The sequence below is a fragment of the Oncorhynchus tshawytscha genome, linkage group LG19 (genome assembly GCF_018296145.1).
Source record: "Oncorhynchus tshawytscha isolate Ot180627B linkage group LG19, Otsh_v2.0, whole genome shotgun sequence".
In the NCBI taxonomy this organism is placed as follows: domain Eukaryota; kingdom Metazoa; phylum Chordata; class Actinopteri; order Salmoniformes; family Salmonidae; genus Oncorhynchus; species Oncorhynchus tshawytscha.
In genome coordinates, this window is record NC_056447.1 from 4812144 (window position 1) to 4836000 (window position 23857).

General features: G+C 47.9%; 1 protein-coding gene across 20 annotated transcripts in view; it reads right to left on the minus strand.

The window, feature by feature from the left end:
* The window catches only part of LOC112219188 (pleckstrin homology domain-containing family A member 7), a 173528-nt gene that overhangs the window by 16965 nt on the left and 132706 nt on the right, over nt 1–23857 (minus strand). For 13 of the 20 annotated variants that reach the window (XM_042301251.1, XM_042301252.1, XM_042301254.1 and 10 more), the window contains 5 exons: nt 14176–14742; nt 11727–12237; nt 11509–11592; nt 7546–7800; nt 5404–5457 (listed from right to left, as the gene is read on the minus strand). In XM_042301251.1, the coding sequence (XP_042157185.1) occupies nt 5404–5457; nt 7546–7800; nt 11509–11592; nt 11727–12237; nt 14176–14742 (1471 nt within the window). The remainder of the gene's footprint in view (nt 1–5403; nt 5458–7545; nt 7801–11508; nt 11593–11726; nt 12238–14175; nt 14743–23857) is intronic. The other 7 variants (XM_042301270.1, XM_042301266.1, XM_042301263.1 and 4 more) reach the window with 3 other exon arrangements.

Here is a 23857-nt window from a genome sequence, read left to right on the forward strand (position 1 = left end):
CAGTGCCTTAGACCACTGCGCCACTCAGGAAGCCCTATGTCATATTTACAACAGTAGCGAGTCAGCATTATGGTGGTGTTGTGCATGGGCGGATTGGCCGTCTGGCAAATCTGGCCAATGACAGAAGGGCCGGACCATCTTATTTGGGTTGGCTGGTCGAAATTGACAAAAGTAAAATAACAAATATGACACACAGTCCATTCGGGAAAAGTATTCAAACCCCATGACTTTTTCCACATGTTGTTATGTTACTGCCTTATTCTCAAATTGATTACATTGTTTTTTCCCCCCTCATCAATCTACACACCCCACAATGACCAAGCAAAAACAGGTTTTTTAGAAAGTTTTGAAAATGTATTAAAAATGCAAAACTGAAATACATAAATATTCAGACCCTTTACTCACTACTTTGTTGAACCACCTTTGGCAGCGATTACAGCCTCGAGTCTTCTTGGGTATGATGCTACAAGCTTGCCACACCTGTATTTGGGGAGTTTCTCCCATTCTTCTCTGTATACCCTCTCAAGCTCTGCCAAGTTGGATCGGGAGCACCTCTGCACAGCTATTTTCAGGTCTCTCTTGAGATGTTGGATGTCGGGTTCAAGTCCGGGCTCTGTATGGGCCACTCAAGGACATTCCGCGACTTGTCCCGAAGCCACTCCCTGCGTTGTCTTGGCAGTGTACTTAGGGTTGTTGTCCTGTTGGAAGGTGAACATTTGCCCCAGCCTGAGGTCCTGAGCACTCTGGAGCAGATTATCATCAAGGATCTCGCTGTACTTTGCTCCATTCATCCTTCAATCAATCCTGACTAGTCTCCCAGTCCCTGCCGCTGAAAAACATTGCCACAGCATGAAGCTGCCACCACCATGCTTCACTGTAGGGATGGTGCCAGGTTTCCTTCAGACGTGACGCTTGGCATTCAGATCAAAGAGTTCAATCTTGGTTTTATCAGAATAAGGAATCTTGTTTCTCATGGTCAGTGTTTAGGTGCCCTTTGGCAAACTTCAAGCGGGCTGTCATGTGCCTTTTACTGAGGACTGGCTTCCATCTGGCTACTCTAACACAAAGGCCTGATTGGTGGAGTGCTGCAGAGATGGTTGTCCTTCTGGAAGGTTCTCCCATCTCCACAGAGAAACACTGGAGCTCTGTCAAAGTGACCATCGGGTTCTTGGTCACCTCTCTAACCAAGGACCTTCTCAACCGTTTGCTTAGTTTGGCCGGGCGGCCAGCTCTAGAAATTGTCTTGGTGGTTCCAAACTTCTTCCATTTAAGAATGAAAGAGGCCACTGTGTTTTTGGGGATCTTCAATAACGCAGAAATGTTTTGGTACCCTTCCGCAGATCTGTGACTCGACAAAATTCGCCCTTCGCCCTCGTGGCTTAGTTTTTGCTCTCGCATGCACTGTCAACTGTGGGACGTTATATAGACAGGTGCACTGCAATCAAGTTATAGAAGCATCTCAAGGATGATCAATGGAAACAGGAGGAGCTCAATTTACAGTCTCATAGCAAAGGGTCTGAATACACTGCTCAAAAAAATAAAGGGAACACTAAAATAACACATCTTAGATCTGAATGAATTAAATATTCTCATTAAGTACTTTTTTCTTTACATAGTTGAATGTGCTGACAACAGAATCGCACAAAAATTATCAATGGAAATCAAATATATCAACCCATGGAGGTCTGGATTTGGAGTCGCACTCAAAATGAAAGTGGAAAACCACACTACAGGCTGATCCAACTTTGATGTAATGTCCTTAAAACAAGTCAAAATGAGGCTCAGTAGTGTGTGTGGCCTCCACGTGCCTGTATGACCTACCTACAATGCATGGGCATGCTCCTGATGAGGTGGCAGATGGTCTCCTGAGGGTTCTCCTCCCAGACCTGGACTAAAGCATCCGCCAACTCCTGGGCAGTCTGTGGTGCAACGTGGCGTTGGTGGATGGAGCGAGACATGATGTCCCAGATGTGCTCAATTGGATTCAGGTCTGGGGAACGGGCGGGCCAGTCTATAGCATCAATGCCTTCCTCTTGCAGGAACTGCTGACACACTCCAGCCACATGAGGTCTAGCATTGTCTTGCATTAGGAGGAACCCAGGGCCAACCGCACCAGCATATGGTCTCACAAGGGGTCTGAGGATCTCATCTCGGGACCTAATGGCAGTCAGGCTACCTCTGGCGAGCACATGGAGGGCTGTGCGGCCCCCCAAAGAAATGCCACCCCACACCATGACTGACCCACCGCCAAACCGGTCATGCTGGAGGATGTTGCAGGCAGCAGAACGCTCTCCACAGCGTCTCCAGACTCTGTCACATGTGCTCAGTGTGAACCTGCTTTCATCTGTGAAGAGCACAGGGCACAAGCACCAGTGGCAAATTTGCCAATCTTTGTGTTCTCTGGCAAATGCCAAACATCCTGCACGGTGTTGGGCTGTAAGCACAACCCCCACCTGTGGACGTCGGGCCCTCATACCACCCTCATGGAGTCTGTTTCTGACCATTTGAGCAGACACATGCACATTTGTGGCCTGCTGGAGGTCATTTTGCTGGGCTCTGGCAGTGCTCCTCCTGCTCCTCCTTGCACAAAGGCGGAGGTAGCGGACCTGCTGCTGGGTTGTTGCCCTCCTACGGCCTCCTCCACGTCTCCTGATGTACTGGCCTGTCTCCGGGTAGCGCCTCCATGCTCTGGACACTACGCTGACAGACACAGCAAACCTTCTTGCCACAGCTCGCATTGATGTGCCATCCTGGATGAGCTGCACTACCTGAGCCACTTGTGTGGGTTGTAGACTCCGTCTCATGCTACCACTAGAGTGAAAGCACCGCCAGCATTCAAAAGTGACCAAAACATCAGCCAGGAAGCATAGGAACTGAGAAGTGGTCTGTGGTCACCACCTGCAGAACCACTCCTTTATTGGGGGTGTCTTGCTAATTGCCTATAATTTCCACCTGTTGTCTATTCCATTTGCACAGCAGCATGTGAAATTTATTGTCAATCAGTGTTGCTTCCTAAGTGGACAGTTTGATTTCACAGAAGTGTGATTGATTTGGAGTTACATTGTGTTGTTTAAGTGTTCCCTTTATTTTTTTGAGCAGTGTACTTATGTAAATAAGGTACTTATTTTTATATTTTAGAAATTTGCTCAAATTTAAACCCGTTTTCACGTTGTCATTATGTGGTATTGTGTGTAGATTGATGAGGGGAAGAAAATGATTTAATCAATTTGAGAGTAAGGCTGTAATGTAACAAAATGTGGAAAAGGGGAAGGGGTCTGAATACTTTCCGAATGCACTGTATGTACAGTGCCTTCATTCCCCATTTTGTTGTTACAACCTGAAATTGATGTTTTTTTAACCATCTACACACAATACCCCATAATGACAAAGTGAAAACATGTTTTGAAGAAATTGTAGTTCATTTATTGAAAAATAAATTCTGAAATATCATATTTACATAATTCTTCACACCCCTGAGTCAACATGTTAGAATCACCTTTGGCAGCGAATCACCTTTGGCAGCGAATCACCTTTGGCAGCGAATCACCTTTGGCAGCGAATCACCTTTGGCAGCGAATCACCTTTGGCAGCGAATCACCTTTGCCAGCGATTACAGCTTTCTGGGTAAGTCTAAGAGCTTTGCACACATGAATTTTACAATAAAATTCCTCAAGCTCTGTCAAGTTGGTTGTTGATCAATGGTAGACAGCGATTTAAGTCAAAACTGTAACTAGGCCACTCAGGAAATTCAATGTTGTCTTGGTAAGCAGCTCCAGTGTACACTGAGTACACAAAACATTAAGAACGCCTGCTCTTTCCATGTCATAGACTGACCAAGTGAAAGATATGATCCCTTATTGATGTCATTTGTTAAATCCACTTCAAATCAGTCTAGATGAAGAGGAGGAGACAGGTTAAAGAAGGATTTCAAAGCCTTGACACAATTGAGACATGGATTGTGTATGTGCGTCATTCAAAGGGTGAATGTGTCATATTTAAGTGCATTTAAAATGGGGTATGGCAGTCGGTGTCAGGCGCACCGGCTTGTGTAAAGAACTGCAACGCTGGGTCAAGAATGGTCCACCACCCAAAGGACATCCAGCCAACTTGATACAACTATGGAAAGCATTGTCGTCAAAATGAGCCAGCATCCCTGTGGAACGCTTTCGACGCCTTGTAGAGTCCATGCCCCCAACAAATTGAGGCTGTTCTGAGGGCAAAAGGGGGTGCAACTCAATAATAGGAAGGTGTTCCTAATGTTTTGTACACTCAGTGTGTTATATAGAGCCAAAATATCAATAAACTGGCAGTACATGTGTGTCTTCCCCCCGCTAAGCATCACTGGGACCAGAAGACCAGGGGACCACGCTGCCTGTGCTGGGACTAGAAGACCAGGGGACCACGCTGCCTGTGCTGGGACTAGAAGACCAGGGGACCACGCTGCCTGTGCTGGGACTAGAAGACCAGGGGACCACGCTGCCTGTGCTGGGACCAGAAGACCAGGGGACCACGCTGCCTCTGCTGGGACCAGAAGACCAGGGGACCACGCTGCCTGTGCTGGGACTAGAAGACCAGGGGACCACGCTGCCTGTGCTGGGACCAGAAGACCAGGGGACCACGCTGCCTGTGCTGGGACCAGAAGACCAGGGGACCACGCTGCCTGTGCTGGGACCAGAAGACCAGGGGACCACGCTGCCTGTGCTGGGACCAGAAGACCAGGGGACCACGCTGCCTGTGCTGGGACCAGAAGAGACCAGGGGACCACGCTGCCTGTGCTGGGACTAGAAGACCAGGGGACCACGCTGCCTGTGCTGGGACTAGAAGACCAGGGGACCACGCTGCCTCTGCTGGGACTAGAAGACCAGGGGACCACGCTGCCTGTGCTGGGACCAGAAGACCAGGGGACCACGCTGCCTCTGCTGGGACCAGAAGACCAGGGGACCACGCTGCCTGTGCTGGGACCAGAAGACCAGGGGACCACGCTGCCTGTGCTGGGACCAGCTACCTCTTACACTTATTCACGCATACATTTCTTTAAAACATCCCGTGCGCTTTGTTCTTTTACCAAGTTTGGCGTTTTGTTCATCCCCATTTATGCCGTGTCGCTCTCAGCTCTACCCTGAGATGCAGGGTGTGTGTTGGTCATCCAGCGAGTAGTGAGGGGAGTGTGTTAATGTTATAGAGCTTCGGCCAGTTCATTAGGCCTGGCTCCAGGGTGATGTTTCCCCTAGGTACAGATCCATGATCGGCTTACCCTCCACCAATCCTAACCTTAACCATTTGTAAGGGGGGAAAATGCAAAACAGATCCAAGATCAGTGCCTAGGGGCAACTTCACCCTCCTCTATTTGAGTAGGCCTACGAGAGAGAGAGAGAGAGACAGAGAGAGAGAGAGCGTTCCCACCTTCAAGTCTAGATACTCCAGGTCTTTCTTCAGTTGCATGTACGTATCGTCAACCTTCGGACAGAGTGGAGAGATAAAGAAGAGTCAATCAAAGCTTTACAGCATTACAGTATGGAAGCCCACAGGATTTTGACAGGTATACACTTCCATATTATAGATCTAACTGTATAGTGGATATTAGTTGCCGAATGAATCACTGATAATACATATGATTATATGGCGCTACTCATTAACGGCAAATCTACCATGATGTGTTATAATAATTTCTTGTCCGTTCTACTATAATCATCTATAATGATCCATAATGGATTAGGAATTAAGGGTGAGATGATTGTAAGCCTAATGTCAAGAATATGCTTTTGGATGATTGCATTAGGCTCGTTATAAGATGAGTAAAATATCAAAATGGGGAAAACGTTCATGTTGTCATCCGAAGCACGCGCACACACACACACTCACACAGAGAGAAAAACTGTACGTATTGGCACATTTAATTTATTATGAGCTTCTCAATGTTATAACCCCAGAGAGGCAAGACGTGCACATACAAAATGGAAGCACACTACAAGCAGCCACTCCAAGATCACAAGCCCAAAAACGGCGCCACTTTGAAGCCAACTAGCAACATCTCAGCCAAACAAACGTAAAAAATAAAACACTAACCAAAATATAGTCGTTGCATAAGTATTCAGCCTAAATTAGATCAGGAGTCAAATTTGGCTGAACAAATCACATAAGTTAGATCGACTAATAACGGCGGACATGATTTTTGAATAACTAAGTCCTCCTCTGTCCCCCATACAGACAACACCTGTAAGATTCCTCAGTCAGATTCACCTACAAACGACCAGGAAGCTTTTCGAAAGCCTCATAAAGAAGCGCGCTGATTGGTAGATTGGGTAACAATAACAAAACCAGACATTAAGTTATTCATTATGCTGTGGATTATACTGTATATTAAAACCACCCAGACACATCACAGCCACGGCCGTCGTTCTGAACTGAGCAGCAGGGCAGGAATGAAACTGTTCGATGTCTGAGATGGTAGAAAACGGAGGATGGATCAACAACATTGAAGTGATTCCACAACGATTACCTAAATGACAGCGTGGAATGAAGAACAGAAATATACAGAATGAAAATGCCAAAAACATGCATCTTGTACACAAAGGCACTAAAGTAATACTGCAAAAAAAATACAGCAAAGGAACACACTTTTTGGCCTAAATGCAAAGCCTTATGTTTGGGGCAAATCCAACACATCGGAGTAACTATCTCCTTATGTTCAAGCATGGTGGTGGCTGCATCATGGTATGGGTATGCTTGTCATCAGCAAATACTGGGGAGTTTTTCCAGGATAAAAGGAAACAGAATGGAGCTAAGCACAGGCAAAATCCTAGAGGAAAACCTGCTTTAGTCTTCTTTACAACCTACAAACACAAGGCCACATCTACACTGGAGTGGCTTACCAAGAAGACAGTGGATTTCCCTGAGTAGCCAAATTACAGTTTTGACTTAAATCTGCTTGGAAATCAATGGCAAGACTTGAAAATGGTTGTCTAGCCATGATCCCAAAACATCTTAACAGAGCTTGAGGAATTTTTAAAAGAATAAATGGGCAAATATTGCACAATCCAGGTGTGCAAAGCTCTTATAGAGTTACCCAAAAAAGAATCACAGCTGTAACCGACGCCAAAGGTGTTTCTAACATGTGTTGCCTCAGGGAGCTGTATACTTATGCAAACACTATACTTGAGTTATTATTTCATTTCTATTATTATTTAAAATACTTTTTATTGCACTGTGACATTAGACTATTTTTAATCGATTGTTAATTAACAATCCAATTTTGATCCCACTTTGTAACACAATAAAATGTGAAGAAACCCAAAGGGTCTGAATACTTTTGCAAGGCACCGTAGATGAATGAGTGTAATTTCTGCGTGTGTATATGATTCATTTCTTTGCTACTGTGGATACAGTGTTTTATAAGCTCATTTGGGCTGGGCATCTTGAAGATGCAAGACACTATAATAATGAAACAAATCAAAAAAATCAAAAAGCATAGAAAGGGACTATTGGGGGGGGGGGCAGCCAGCACAGGCCAACGCTCACAAACAGCCATGCCCAGGTGGAGCTCACATTGGTGGGGTAAAGAAGACCAGGCGCACTGGGGGCCCCCACCTGGCTGCTGCTGCCGTGGCCCATGGGGCCTAGGAAGGGCCCCAGATAAGAAGGGCCGGAGGAGAAGAGAGGGTTGTTTTTGGTGGTGAGGAAGTGGGGGCCAGAAGGGCTGTAGTTGAAGTGCTGCAGCTGGGTTAGCGTGTGGTGGCGAGCGGCGGCCATCTTTGCCTGATGCCTCCGGAGCTGAATGAGCAGAAGGGTGAGCTCCTCAGGCTGCGTGTGTAACAGTAGCGTGTCCCTCGGGGGACAGAGGGAGGAAATGGGGGAATTAACTCAACACCCCAACACAGACAGAGCGCTCAACGGTTAGCAAAGATACTCAGAGCTGTATAGAATCTATATAGTTAGGTTGAACTGTCGGTCATGTTAGCACCAAAAGTTCAATGCCATTTACATTCAAACAAAGAAATCTTACTGGAACACTAGGGAAAATGGAGACATCACAAAAGTCTAACTGTAAATAGTAGTGGAGACACCAGTTTTGGAGGCAGTGTTACGCTTGCTAGCAAAGAAAGCTGTACAGTAGCTAACAAGCTAAAATGTTTCGCCCCACAGTTAGCCAGGTTATTTAATTATTTAACTAGCTAAAGTTATTTAGAGCTAGTTAGCTAGTAAAAGGGTGCAGGAGTGGTGGCTAAAGTAACACTTGTGTCAATAACATGACAAAAAAAACATGTGCTTCCAGTTGTTTTGACATTTTACAGATTAGGACGCAATCCAATTTCAAGTGTTTTCTTGTCTTGGAACTTTTGATACCAACACGGCAGCCATTAAAATATCTGTATCTACACTGAACAAAAAAATAACGCAACATGTAAAGTGGTTCCATGTTTCAAGAGCTGAAATAGAAGATCCTAGAAATGTTCCATATGCAAAAAGCTTAACTCTCTCAAATTTTGTGCAAAAAATTGTTTACATCGCTGTTAGTGAGCATTTCTCATTTGCAAAATAATCCATCCACCTGACAGGTGTGGCATATCAAAAAGCTGTTTCAACAGCATGCTCATTACACAGGTGCACCTTGGGCTGGGGACAAAAAAAGGGCCATTAAAATGTGCCGTTTTGTCACACAACACAATACCACAGATGTCTCAAGTTTTGAGGGAGCGTGCAATTGGCATGCTGACTGCCGAAATGTCCACCAGAACTTTTCCCCAGAAAATTGAATTGTGAATTTCTCTAGCATAAGCCACCTCCAACGTAGTTTTAGAAAATTTGGCATTACGTCCTCACAACCGTAGACCATGTGTAACCACGCCAGCCCAGGAACTCCACATCTGGCTTCTTTACCTGCGGGATCGTTTGAGACCAGCCACCCGGGCAGCTGATGAAACTATGGGTTTGCACAACCAAAGAATGTGTGCACAAACTGTCAGACACAGTCTCAGGTAAGCTCATCTGCATGCTCGTCGTCCTCAGCAGGGGCTTGACCTGACTGCAGTTCGGCGTCCTAACCGACTTCAGATGGAAAATGCTCACCTTCGATGGCCAGTTTCAACTGTACTGGGTAGATGGCGTCGTGTTAGCGAGCAGTTTGCTGATGTCAAAGTTGTGAACAGAGTGCCCCATCGTGGCAGTGGGGTTATGGTATGGGCAGGCAAAAGCTATAGACAACGGACACAATTGCATTTTATTGACGGCAATTTAAATGCATAGATACTGTGACGAGATCCTGGAGGACAATTGTCGTGCCATTCATCCATCGCCATCACCTCATGTTTCAGCATGATAATGCACAGCCCCATGTCGCAAGACACTGTACATAATTACTGGAAGATGAAAATGTCCCAGTTCTTCCATGGCCTGCATACTCACCAGACATGTCACCCATTGAGCTTGTTTGGGGTGCTCTGGATCGAAGTGTACAACAGCGTGTTCCAGTTCCCAACAATATCCAGTAACTTCGCACAGCCATTGAAGAGGAGTGGGACAATATTCCACAGGCCCCACGCCCCTATCTATTTTTTTTAAGGTATTGACATTTAACCAATTTTGTTACGTTACAGCCTTATTCTAAAATGTATTAAATTAATGTTTTTCCTCAAAATCTATACACAATACCACACAGTGACAAAACGAAAACAGGTTTTTAGACATTTTTGCTATTTTATAAAACATTTTTAAACAGAAATACCTTATTTACATAAGTATTCAGATCCTTTGCTATGAGACTCTAAATTCAGCTCAGGTGCATCCTGTTTCCATTGATCTCCCTTGTGATGTTTCTACAACTTGATTGGAGTCCACCTGTGGTAAATTCAATTGATTGGACATGATTTGGAAAGACACCTGTCTATATAAGGTCCCACAGTTGACAGAGCATGTCAGAGCAAAAACCAAGACATGAGGTTGAAGGAATTGTCTGTAGAGCGCAGAGAAAGGATTTTGTTAAGGTACAGATCTGGGGAAGGGTACCAAAAAATGTCTGCAGCATTGAAGGTCCCCAAGAACACAGTGGCCTCCATCATTCTTAAATTGAAGAAGTTTGGAACCACCAAGACTCTTCCTAGAGCTGGCCACACATTTGGCAGTGATTACAGCCTTGAGTCTTCTTGGGTATGACGCTACAAGCTTGGCACACCTGAATTTGGGGAGTTGACTAGTCTCCCAGCCAAACTGAGCAATCGAGGGAGAAGGGTCCTTAGTCAGGGAGGTGACAAAGAAACAAAAGAGCAGCAGATTTATTCTGTGGAGACAGGAGAACTTTCCAGAAGGACAACCATCTCTGCAGCACTCCACCAACCAGGCCTTTGTGGTAGAGTGGCCAGACAGAAGCCACTCCTCAGTAAAAGGGACATGACAGCCCACTTGAAGTTTGCCAAAAGGCACCTAAAGACTCTCAGACCATGAGAAACAAGATTCTCTGGTCTGATGAAACCAAGATTGAACCCTTAAGCCTGAATGCCAAGCGTCACGTCTGGAGGAAACCTGACACCATCCCTATGGTGAAGCATGGTGGTGGCAGCTTCATGCTGTGGCAATGTTTTTCAGCAACAGATTCTGGGAGACTAGTCAGGATCGAGGGAAAGATGAGCAGAGCAAGGTACAGAGAGATCCTTGAAGAAAACCTGCTCCAGAGTGCTTAGGACCTCAGACTGGGGCAAAGGTTCACCTTCCAACAGAACAACGACCCGAAGCACACAGCCAAGACAATGCAGCAGTGACTTTGGGACAAGTCTCAATCTCCTTGAGTGGCCCAGCCAGAGCCCGGACTTGAACATGATCAAACATCTCTGGAGAGACCTGAAAATATCTGTGCAACGATGCTCCCCATCCAACCTGACAGAGCTTGAGAGGATCTGCAGAGAAGAATGTGAGAAACTCCCCAAATACAGGTGTGCCAAGCTTGTAGCGTCATACCTAAGAAGACTCAAGGCTGTAATCACTGCCAAAGGCGTTTCAACAAAGTACTGAGTAAAGGGTCTGAATACTTATGTGATATTTCAGTTTTTTATTTTTAATACAGAAATTTGTCTTAGTTATTATGGGGTATGGTTTGTAGATTGATGAGCGAAAAAACAAACAATTTAATCCATATTAGAATAAGGCTGTAATGTAACAAAATGTGGAGAAAGTCAAGGGGTCTGAATGCTGTATCTGTATTCCCAGTCATGTCAAATCCATAGATTAGGGCCTAATGAATTCATTTCAAATTGACTGATTTCCTTATATGAACTGTAACTTAGTAAAATCGTTGAAATTGTTACATGTTGTGTTTATATTTTTGTTCAGTGTATATCGGAAACCTGAAATGTGTATGGAGCAGAATGTTGCTGATTCACATCCCATCCTTGTAAAGAAATACTGTAAAAGAAGCTCATTGGAAAGTGTCCAGGTTATTCAAGAAACACTGGATCTTGGACTTTATGTCATCATCTAATACAACATGCTTGGGTTGTGACTGGGTGTGTGACTCCATACCGTCTTCCCGTGAAGGCTGGGCGCGCTGACCGTGTGTGTGATGTAGTTGGAGGGAGGCATGGACCGTCTCTCGATGGTGGCAGCCTGGCAAACACAACCCACACACACTGCAGTTAACAGTCTTAATCTGCCATTATTACCTCCGCAAAAATACTGTCAGAAAAATTGAAATAAACCTGCTATGAAACATTCAAAAGTTTCATTCCCCTTCGTCTTACCTTTAGTAGTTGAGACTTGGCTCTTCGTGGGGACCCAGCCACTGGCACGTCCAGTGCATGTCTCCCCCCCTGGGGCATTACCACCACCCGGTTAGCGGGTGTGTGGGGCCTCCGTGGCGGGGACAGGGCCCTGGAGCTCTGGGGGCCAGGTGGGAGGATATCGGAGGGGTCTGGGGGCACCGACACACAGCGGGGAACCTCAGAACTGGGTCGCGGGGCCGAGGGGGGCACCGTGAAGGGGGGCCTGGGCCCGAAGGGGTAGTCCGGGGCAGGTGTGTAGAGGGGGGCAGTGGGACTGCCGTGGCGGAACTGGTGGCGCTGCTGCCACTCGTAGAGCTGCCACACGGTGCCAGGCCCACCGATGCCATCCCCGTCCCTGGTGCCGGTACCCTGGAGGTCTGAGGGTCCGAGTCGGAAGTGGCTGAGGCGGTCCTGTGCGTATTTGTACTCCCCTTGGCGCGCGGCGGTCGGGGGGCTGTGACGGGGGAGGGTGCCCCCTCTTGAGGGGGGGCTATGGGAGAGAGAACAGGGAAGAGGCTGCAGGTCAGACAAAAGCAAGGCTGTGAACTTTGTATCATTGTGTTGCTGATATACATTTGACTGGCTTAGCAGGGTCGGAGTATTGTGCTGAACGTAAACCTTCATGTTTTGAGCGACTCTATGCTTACATTATTCCAAGAACCTCACTAGAGGGAGATGTTGGCTATGACCCCCATGATGTACTTGCAGTATATCAACCATACCTAAACACTGAAACCGCTTACCTAGTAGAATGTGTGTGTGTGTGATAAAATATGTGTTTGAATATGCATCACAATATACATATGCGAGTGTGAATGCTCATGCTGTGAATGCTCATACACGAAATGCTTATAAGAGTAGGCCAATGTGTTTGTACGGGATACATATGGTACTCGTTGTCTAACGAAATGCTTATAAGAGTAGGCCAATGTGTTTGTACGGGATACATATGGTACTCGTTGTCTAACGAAATGCTTATAAGAGTAGGCCAATGTGTTTGTACGGGATACATATGGTACTCGTTGTCTAACGAAATGCTTATAAGAGTAGGCCAATGTGTTTGTACGGGATACATATGGTACTCGTTGTCTAACGAAATGCTTATAAGAGTAGGCCAATGTGTTTGTATGGGATACATATGGTACTCGTTGTCTAACGAAATGCTTATAAGAGTAGGCCAATGTGTTTGTATGGGATACATATGGTACTCGTTGTCTAACGAAATGCTTATAAGAGTAGGCCAATGTGTTTGTATGGGATACATATGGTACTCGTTGTTAACGAAATGCTTATAAGAGTAGGCCAATGTGTTTGTACGGGATACATATGGTACTCGTTGTCTAACGAAATGCTTATAAGAGTAGGCCAATGTGTTTGTACGGGATACATATGGTACTCGTTGTCTAACGAAATGCTTATAAGAGTAGGCCAATGTGTTTGTACGGGATACATATGGTACTCGTTGTCTAACGAAATGCTTATAAGAGTAGGCCAATGTGTTTGTACGGGATACATATGGTACTCGTTGTCTAACGAAATGCTTATAAGAGTAGGCCAATGTGTTTGAATGGGATACATATGGTACTCGTTGTCTAACGAAATGCTTATAAGAGTAGGCCAATGTGTTTGTACGGGATACATATGGTACTCGTTGTCTAACGAAATGCTTATAAGAGTAGGCCAATGTGTTTGTATGGGATACATATGGTACTCGTTGTCTAACGAAATGCTTATAAGAGTAGGCCAATGTGTTTGTACGGGATACATATGGTACTCGTTGTCTAACGAAATGCTTATAAGAGTAGGCCAATGTGTTTGTATGGGATACATATGGTACTCGTTGTCTAACGAAATGCTTATAAGAGTAGGCCAATGTGTTTGTACGGGATACATATGGTACTCGTTGTCTAACGAAATGCTTATAAGAGTAGGCCAATGTGTTTGTACGGGATACATATGGTACTCGTTGTCTAACGAAATGCTTATAAGAGTAGGCCAATGTGTTTGTATGGGATACATATGGTACTCGTTGTCTAACGAAATGCTTATAAGAGTAGGCCAATGTGTTTGTATGGGATACATATGGTACTTGTTGTCTAACGAAATGCTTATAAGAGTAGGCCAATGTGTTTGTACGGGATACATATGGTACTCGTTGTCTAACGAAATGCTTATAAGAGTAGGCCAATGTGTTTGTATGGGATACATATGGTACTCGTTGTCTAACGAAATGCTTATAAGAGTAGGCCAATGTGTTTGTATGGGATACATATGGTACTCGTTGTCTAACGAAATGCTTATAAGAGTAGGCCAATGTGTTTGAACTCAAGATATGAGTGTCTATGTGTTTGTAATTATATGCCATTTGAATGCACAGTGATAAACACCTAGACGAGTGGTGGTGTGACCTGTGAACCGTGACCTTTACCCTTTGTGCTCGGCCTTCTGCACCTTGACCCAGTGCTCCACCTGCTCCAGGGCGCTCCTCCTCTGCACCTGCCTTTCAGTGTCAACCACCTGGGGGGTCAGCGTGGACCTCTGGTACGTCCCCGTCCCCATCCCGTTGGGTTCTGGAGTGGGTGTCCCGTTCCTCAGACAGGCCCCGGGGGGCAGGGTGAAGGCGCCGCGCGACGGGGCGCGCGACGGCGCCCTGGAGGGGGGCGCGGATGTGGGTGCGGAGGCGGAGTCAGGAGTTCGGGAGGGAAGCGGAGGGAGACTGTTAGGAGGGACGGCGTCCATTTCAATTTCCACGCTTCCGCCGCCGAGGGAAGGAATCTTGGAAGTGATGGGATTGAGTGTGTCATTCCGGAAGCTACGGCGCTCCTCGGTTTCTCGGATATCGGCAGGTTCGAGGACCACTCCATCGCTATGGAGATGGAGGTCGGCTCGGGGTTCGCGTGAGGTCTTTGTGTAGTTGTTGACGTGGTTGGTTTGGGGGACCCCCTTGCGTTCCGACGTGTTGGGCATTTCCGATTTCTCCGATGTTTCCGACGGCCTAGGAGATTAACAGAACGGGAGATGGTTTGGCTCTCTATCTCAACACATAGTAACAACAGAATTATTGACATTTGCCATTGTATCAGGACAGTAATTGGGTTGCAAAATTCCCAGTAACTTTCCCACTTATTTTGTTTCCACATTTTTCATACCTCTAACCTCTCACAGGAGTTAATGTTAGATGTTACTTTTTGTAATTTACTAGAGAATCATTATTTCATCCCTTCATATCGGCAATCGCAACCAAGTGAGGTGTTAACATTAGCATAGCCTAACGTGAATGAAGGACCCGTCAAAATAGGTAATAGGAACATAGCCTCAGCTACAGGGAAAGTCGGGGCTAATTCCATCTATATGAAGAGAAAACTGGGCTACTTAGCGTTAGCGTAGCCTAGCCTCCCAGGTCTCTCAGGCTGACAGCTACTAAAAATAGGATATAGGAACATAGCCTCAACTACAGGGAAAGTCGGGGCTAATTCCATCTATATGAAGAGAGAACTGGGCTACTTAGCGTTAGCGTAGCCTAGCCTCCCAGGTCTCTCAGGCTGACAGCTACTAAAAATAGGATATAGGAACATAGCCTCAGCTACAGGGAAAGTCGGGGCTAATTCCATCTATATGAAGAGAGAACTGGGCTACTTAGCGTTAGCGTAGCCTAGCCTCCCAGGTCTCTCAGGCTGACAGCTACTAAAAATAGCTCAGGGTGTCTAATGTACTGGCGGGAATGAGCAGTCATACTTGCGACGATGGACACAATCACTTCCCTCCGATGATATGAGCTTCTCATTCATCAAATACAGCGCTCCAGGACCGTTTAGTCATAAGAGCCACAGTGAATTGGTTGGCTATAACACACATCCCGCACACATCCACACACACACACACACACACACACACATCCACACACACACACACACACACACATCCACACACACACACACACACACACACACACACACACACACACATCCCACACACACACACATCCACATCCCACACACATCCACCCACACATCCCACACACACACACACACACACACACACACACACATCCACCCACACACACACATTCACCCACACATCCCATACACACACACACACACCCACACACATCCACCCCCACACACACACACATCCACATCCACCCACACACCCACCCACATCCCACACACATCCCACATCCCACACATCCACATCCCACACACATCCACCCACACACACACACACACACACACACACACACACACACACACATCCACACATCCACCCACACACATCCACCCACACACACACACACCCACACACATCCACATCCACCCACACACACACACATCCACCCACACACATCCACCCACACATCCCACATCCCACCCACATCCACCCACACACACACACACACACACACATCCACACACACACACACACACATACACACACATATCCACACACACACATCCACCCACACACATCCACCCACACACACACACACACACACACATCCCACACACACACACATCCACCCACACACATCCACCCACACATCCCACACACCCACACACATCCACATCCACCCCACACACACACACATCCACACACATCCACACACATATCCCACACACACATCCACATACACACATCCACCCACACACACACACACACACACACATCCCACACATCCACCCACACACACACACACACACCCCACACACACATCCACATACACACATCCACCCACACACATCCACCCCACACACACATACACATACATCCACACACACACACATCCACATCCACCCACACATCCACATCCACCCACACACATACATCCACACACACACATCCACACACACATCCACATCCACCCACACACATACACACACACACACGTACGTACAGTATGCAGCACACAGTGGGGTCATGAAGCAGCATGGCTCAATCTGATGGGTCCATACTTCTAAACATTAAAAAGATAATCGTTGACATAGTTGTGTGTGATAGTACGCACATGTTAGCTTTTCCCATCCCGAAAACCTGGCACACTTAGCCTTATGACAACAAGACCAGCTGGACATGATTATTTCCTGGGACAAACACTTGCATCTGCCAAATCCAAATGTTGATGCAGTTGGATGTGACTGAACACCTCGCCATGAAAGCGTCCTTAACAGAAGTGAAAAACGTTGAAATGTTGAAGTACATTTGCTGCAATAGTCTGTTTCGAAGGGAAATCAAAACCATTGCAAATGAAGATGGGAAATCTATTTAATGAGGAGCTTCATGGAGTGTCTCTTGCAGACCAACACAAAGGCTACAGGGCTGTAATGTTCCCAGAGTGACGCTCCGCCACCTCTCAGAACGGTGCAGTTTCCATCAAAGCTGAATCAAATGTCTCACAAGATCGCTTAATGATGATTTAGTATTCCACATGGGCCTAGCACACCGAATATAACAGCATAATGTTACTGTTATTTGAATTGTGCATTCAGATGGCAGTAACAAACACTTCATTTGTTTGTAGGCTAAACGTGCATGTACAACGTTTTATATGCACTAGAATAATCATCCACTGCGTCACTAATGCATTATATAAAGTCGAGCATCGAGGACCAGCAGTGAACCTTTCTTTCTCCTTAATTAACAGAAACGCTTGACGCGAGGGGGCCTCAAACCCACGGTTACTGTACCCCGAAGATTCACAGTCAACTGCCTTACCCGTATACCCCACCTGACAGTGATGATAATGGAGGAACATGACAGCTATATGAAAAGACCAGAAAGCTCTTCAACGGGAAAAAATAAAATAAAATCCACACTGTACGATAAACTTAAACATTGTGTAGAGCTCCTTTATCTATGCTGAATCAGGAAAGGGCCTTCCCCAAACTGTTGCCACAAAGTTGGAAGCACAGAATTGTCATTGTATACTGTAGCATTAAGATCTCCCTTCATTGGAACTAAGGGGCCTAGGCTGAATAATGAAAAACAGCCCCAGACCATTATTCCTCCTCCACCAAACTTTACAGTTGGCACTATGCATTCGGGCAGATAGCCGACTCCAGGCATCAAACCCAGATTTGTCCGTCAGACTGCCAGATGGTGAAGTGTGATTTATCACTCCAGAGAATGCGTTGCCACTGCTCCAGAGTCCAATGGTGGCAAGCTTTACTCCAGCCAACGCTTGGCATTGCGCATGGTGATCTTAGGCTTGTGTGCAGCTGCTCGACCACGGAAACCCATTTTATGAAGCTCCCGACAAACAGTTATTGGGCTGACGTTGCTTCCAGATGCAATTTGGAACTCGGTAGTGAGTCTTGCAACTGTGGACAGACAATTTTTATGCGCTTCAGCACTCGGCGGTCCCATTCTGTGAGCTTGTGTCTCCTCCCACTTCGCTGCTGATGCTCCTAGACATTTTCACTTCACAATAACAGCACTTAGTTGACCAGGGCAGCTCTAGCAGGGCAGAAATTGGACTAACTAACTTGTTGGAAAGGTGGCATCCTATGAGAGTGCCACATTGAAAGTCACTGAGCTCTTCAGTAAGACCATTCTACTGCCAAAGTTTGTCTATGGAGATTGCATGGCTGTGTACTCGATTTTATACTTCTGTCAGCAGCCGGTGTGGCTGAAATAGCCGAATCCACTAATATGAAGGTGTGTCCACATACTTTTGCATATATACTGAAAACATGTCTTTTTAGCATTAGTAGCTAGTAGCCTAGTAAAGAATGTGTCATGCAATTTTGGCACACTACACTTGTGACAGACCAAGCTGAACAAAAGTGAACCTTCAATTTAGAGGTTTCAAATACCCCTCTGGTAGCCAAGTTGACCTATTTTATGAAGTGCCATTGGTTGGTGGATTTAATGTCTAAGATCTTTGATAGGCCGATCATGGGAACAGCTAACATGTAGCATTGTATCACGTGCAACTTCGTCAACGATGATGCAGATTTTGAGACAGTTTAAGTTGACATTTGTTTTAATGTTTCCAAGTATGAACTCAATATGTTTGCATTAATTCTGTGTATATCTTATATATTTTATATCCCAATATTTATCACATTTGGCCCCTAGTTTTCAACCCGCGTCTGTTTTCCACCCGCGTCAGTTGGACACAACGGACAGACAGACACATATGGACAGACAGACAGACACACACGGGCGGACGGACGGAGACAGAGACAGACAAGAATGATAGTGAAAGAGAGTGTGTGAGAGAGAGCGAGGCAGTGAGTATCAGACAGAGATTGATGAGGCCCAGGTAGCGGTGGTGTTGTGTAGGAGTCCTATTCCCTGTCAGACCAGGTGGGTCTACACACATAGCAGGCGTGTGACAGTTCCTGTAGCGTACTGAAGCGACCTAACAGAGACCGAGGCCTCCATGTTCACAACAAGCTGTGCCTGCTGTCGAGACGAGGGTATCTCATTTAGTGGTACTGTGGTCAGAGGCTTTGTGTCCGTTGAAAACTAGGGGCCAAATGTGATAAATATTGGGATATAAAATATATAAGATATACACAGAATTAATGCAAACATATTGAGTTCATACTTGGAAACATTAAAACAAATTTAAACTTAAACTGTCTCAAAATCTGCACCATCGTTGATGAAGTTGCACGTGATACAATGCTACATGTTAGCTGTTCCCATGAGATAACCTGGCACACTATGCTAACAGCACCAGCTGGCAGAGATTATTTCCGCTAACAAATTCTGCATCGGCCTATCAAAGATCTTAGACATTAAATCCACCAACCAATGGCACTTCATAAAATAGGTCAACTTGGCCCTTGAGGGACATTTGAAACCTCCAAATTGAAGGTTCACTTTTGTTCAGCTTGGTCTGTCACAAGTGTAGTGTGCCAATATTGCATGACACATTTTATTACGAGGCTACTACCCAAAATACACGTTTTCACATATACAGTATATATGCAAAAGTATGTGGACACCCCTTCAAATTAGTGGATTCGGCTATTTCAGGATGTCACCTTTCAAAAAATCAGTTAGTCAAATTTCTGCCCTGCTAGAGCTGCCCCAGTCAACTGTAAGTGGTGTTATTGTGAAGTGGAAACGTCTAGGAGCATCAGAACGAAGTGGTAGGAGACACAAGCTCACAGAATGGGACCGCCGAGTGCTGAAAGCGCATAAAAATCATCTGTCCTCAGTTGCAACACTCACTACCGAGTTCCAAATGACTCTGGAAGCAACGTCAGCACAATAACTGTCCGTCCGTCCGTCCACCTGTCCGTCCGTGTTTGTCCTTGTCCGTCTGCCCGTATCCATCCGCCTGTCCGTCTGTGTCTATCTCTGCCTGTCGGACGGACAGCCTGTCTGTGCGTCCGTCCGTGTCCGTATTGACCATATTGTCCGTCCGTGTCCGTATTGTCCGCCCATGTCCGTATTGTCCGTATTGTCCGTATTGTCCGTATTGTCCGCCCGTGTCCGTATTGTCCGCCCGTGTCCGTATTGTCCGCCCGTGTCCGTATTGTCCGCCCGTGTCCGTATTGTCCGCCCGTGTCCGTATTGTCCGTCCGTGTCCGTGTCCATATTGTCCGTATTGTCCGTCCGTGTCCGTATTGTCCGTATTGTCCGCCCGTGTCCGTAATGTCCGTATTGTCCGCCCGTGTCCGTATTGTCCGTATTGTCCGCCCGTGTCCGTATTGTCCGTATTGTCGCCCGTGTCCGTATTGTCCGTCCGTATTGTCCGTATTGTCCGCCCGTGTCCGTATTGTCCGCCCGTGTCCGTATTGTCCGTATTGTCCGCCCGTGTCCGTATTGTCCGTCCGTGTCCGTATTGTCCGCCCGTGTCCGTATTGTCCGTCCGTGTCCGTACTGTCCGTCCGTGTCCGTATTGTCCGCCCGTGTCCGTATTGTCCGCCCGTGTCCGTATTGTCCGTATTGTCCGCCCGTGTCCGTATTGTCCGTATTGTCCGCCCGTGTCCGTATTGTCCGTATGTCCGTCCGCCCGTGTCCGTATTGTCCGTCCGTGTCCGTATTGTCCGTATTGTCCGTATTGTCCGCCCGTGTCCGTATTGTCCGTATTGTCCGCCCGTGTCCGTAATGTCCGTATTGTCCGTGTCCGTATTGTCCGTATTGTCCGTCCGTGTCCGTATTGTCCGTATTGTCTGCCCGTGTCCGTATTGTCCGTCCGTATTGTCCGTATTGTCCGCCCGTGTCCGTATTGTCCGCCCGTGTCCGTATTGTCCGTATTGTCCGCCCGTGTCCGTATTGTCCGTCCGTGTCCGTATTGTCCGTATTGTCCGTCCGTGTCCGTATTGTGTCCGTCCGTGTCCGTATTGTCCGCCCGTGTCCGTATTGTCCGCCCGTGTCCGTATTGTCCGTATTGTCCGCCCGTGTCCGTATTGTCCGTATTGTCCGCCCGTGTCCGTATTGTCCGTATTGTCCGCCCGTGTCCGTATTGTCCGTCCGTGTCCGTATTGTCTGTATTGTCCGTCCGTGTCCGTATTGTCCGTATTGTCCGTCCGTGTCCGTATTGTCCGCCCGTGTCCGCCGTGTCCGTATGTGTCCGTGTCCGTATTGTCCGTCCGTGTCCGTAGTGTCCGTATTGTCCGTCCCGTGTCCGTATTGTCCGTCCGTGTCCGTATTGTCCGCCCGTGTCCGTATTGTCCGTATTGTCCGTATTGTCCGCCCGTGTCCGTATTGTCCGTATTGTCCGTATTGTCCGTATTGTCCGTATTGTCCGCCCGTGTCCGTATTGTCCGCCCGTGTCCGTATTGTCCGCCCGTGTCCGTATTGTCCGTATTGTCCGCCCGTGTCCGTATTGTCCGTATTGTCCGCCCGTGTCCGTATTGTCCGTCCGTGTCCGTATTGTCCGTATTGTCCGCCCGTGTCCGTATTGTCCGCCCGTGTCCGTATTGTCCGTATTGTCCGTATTGTCCGCCCGTGTCCGTATTGTCCGTATTGTCCGTCCGTGTCCGTATTGTCCGTATTGTCCGTCCGTGTCCGTATTGTCCGCCCGTGTCCGTATTGTCCGCCCGTGTCCGTATTGTCCGTATTGTCCGCCCGTGTCCGTATTGTCCGCCAGTGTCCGTATTGTCCGTATATTCCGTCCGTGTCCGTATTGTCCGCCCGTGCCCGTATTGTCCGCCCGTGTCCGTATTGTCCGTCCGTGTCCGTATTGTCCGCCCGTGTCCGTATTGTCCGCCCGTGTCCTTATTGTCCGCCCGTGTCCGTACTGTCCGTCCGTGTCCGTATTGTCCGCCCGTGTCCGTATTGTCCGTATTGTCCGCCCGTGTCCGTATTGTCCGTCCGTGTCCGTATTGTCCGTATTGTCCGTCCGTGTCCGTATTGTCCGTCCGTGTCCGTATTGTCCGTATTGTCCACCCGTGTCCGTATTGTCCGTATTGTCCGTCCGTGTCCGTATTGTCCGGATTGTCCGTCCGTATCCGTATTGTCCGTATTGTCCGTCCGTGTCCGTATTGTCTGTCCGGCCGTGTCCGTATTGTCCGTATTTGTCCGTCCGTGTCCGTATTGTCCGTCCGTGTCCGTATTGTCCGCCCGTGTCCGTATTGTCCGTATTGTCCGTCCGTGTCTGTATTGCCCGTCCGTGTCCGTATTGTCCGTCCGTGTCCGTATTGTCCGCCCGTGTCCGTATTGTCCGTATTGTCCGCCCGTGTCCGTATTGTCCGTATTGTCCGCCCGTGGCCGTATTGTCCGTATTGTCCGCCCGTGTCCGTATTGTCCGCCCGTGTCCGTATTGTCCGCCCGTGTCCGTATTGTCCGTCCGTGTCCGTATTGCCCGCCCGTGTCCGTACTGTCCGTCCGTGTCCGTATTGTCCGTCCGTGTCCGTATTGTCCGCCCGTGTCCGTATTGTCCGCCCGTGTCCGTATTGTCCGCCCGTGTCCGCATTGTCCGCCCGTGTCCGTATTGTCCGTATTGTCCGTCCGTGTCCGTATTGTCCGTCCGTGTCCGTATTGTCCGTATTGTCCGTCCGTGTCCGTATTGTCCGTCCGTGTCCGTATTGTCCGTATTGTCCGCCCGTGTCCGTATTGTCCGTATTGTCCGCCCGTGTCCGTATTGTCCGTATTGTCCGCCCGTGTCCGTATTGTCCGTATTGCCCGCCCGTGTCCGTATTGTCCGTATTGTCCGCCCGTGTCCGTATTGTCCGTATTGTCCGTCCGTGTCCGTATTGTCCGTATTGTCCGTCCGTGTCCGTATTGTCCGTCCGTGTCCGTATTGTCCGCCCGTGTCCGTATTGTCCGTATTGTCCGTCCGTGTCTGTATTGCCCGTCCGTGTCCGTATTGTCCGTCCGTGTCCGTATTGTCCGCCCGTGTCCGTATTGTCCGTATTGTCCGCCCGTGTCCGTATTGTCCGTATTGTCCGTCCGTGTCCGTATTGTCCGTATTGTCCGCCCGTGTCCGTATTGTCCGCCCGTGTCCGTATTGTCCGCCCGTGTCCGTATTGTCCGCCCGTGTCCGTATTGCCCGTCCGTGTCCGTATTGCCCGTCCGTGTCCGTATTGCCCGTCCGTGTCCGTACTGTCCGTCCGTCGTATTGTCCCGTCCGTGTCCGTATTGTCCGCCCGTGTCCGTATTGTCCGCCCGTGTCCGTATTGTCCGTATTGTCCGCCCGTGTCCGTGTCCGTATTGTCCGTCCGTGTCCGTATTGTCCGTCCGTGTCCGTATTGTCCGTATTGTCCGTCCGTGTCCGTATTGTCCGCACGTGTCCGTATTGTCCGCATTGTCCGCCCGTGTCCGTATTGTCCGTATTGTCCGCCCGTGTCCGTATTGTCCGCCCGTGTCCGTATTGTCCGCCCGTGTCCGTATTGTCCGTATTGTCCGCCCGTGTCCGTATTGTCCGCCAGTGTCCGTATTGTCCGTATATTCCGTCCGTGTCCGTATTGTCCGCCCGTGCCCGTATTGTCCGCCCGTGTCCGTATTGTCCGTCCGTGTCCGTATTGTCCGCCCGTGTCCGTATTGTCCGCCCGTGTCCGTATTGTCCGCCCGTGTCCGTACTGTCCGTCCGTGTCCGTATTGTCCGCCCGTGTCCGTATTGTCCGTATTGTCCGCCCGTGTCCGTATTGTCCGTCCGTGTCCGTATTGTCCGTATTGTCCGTCCGTGTCCGTATTGTCCGTCCGTGTCCCTG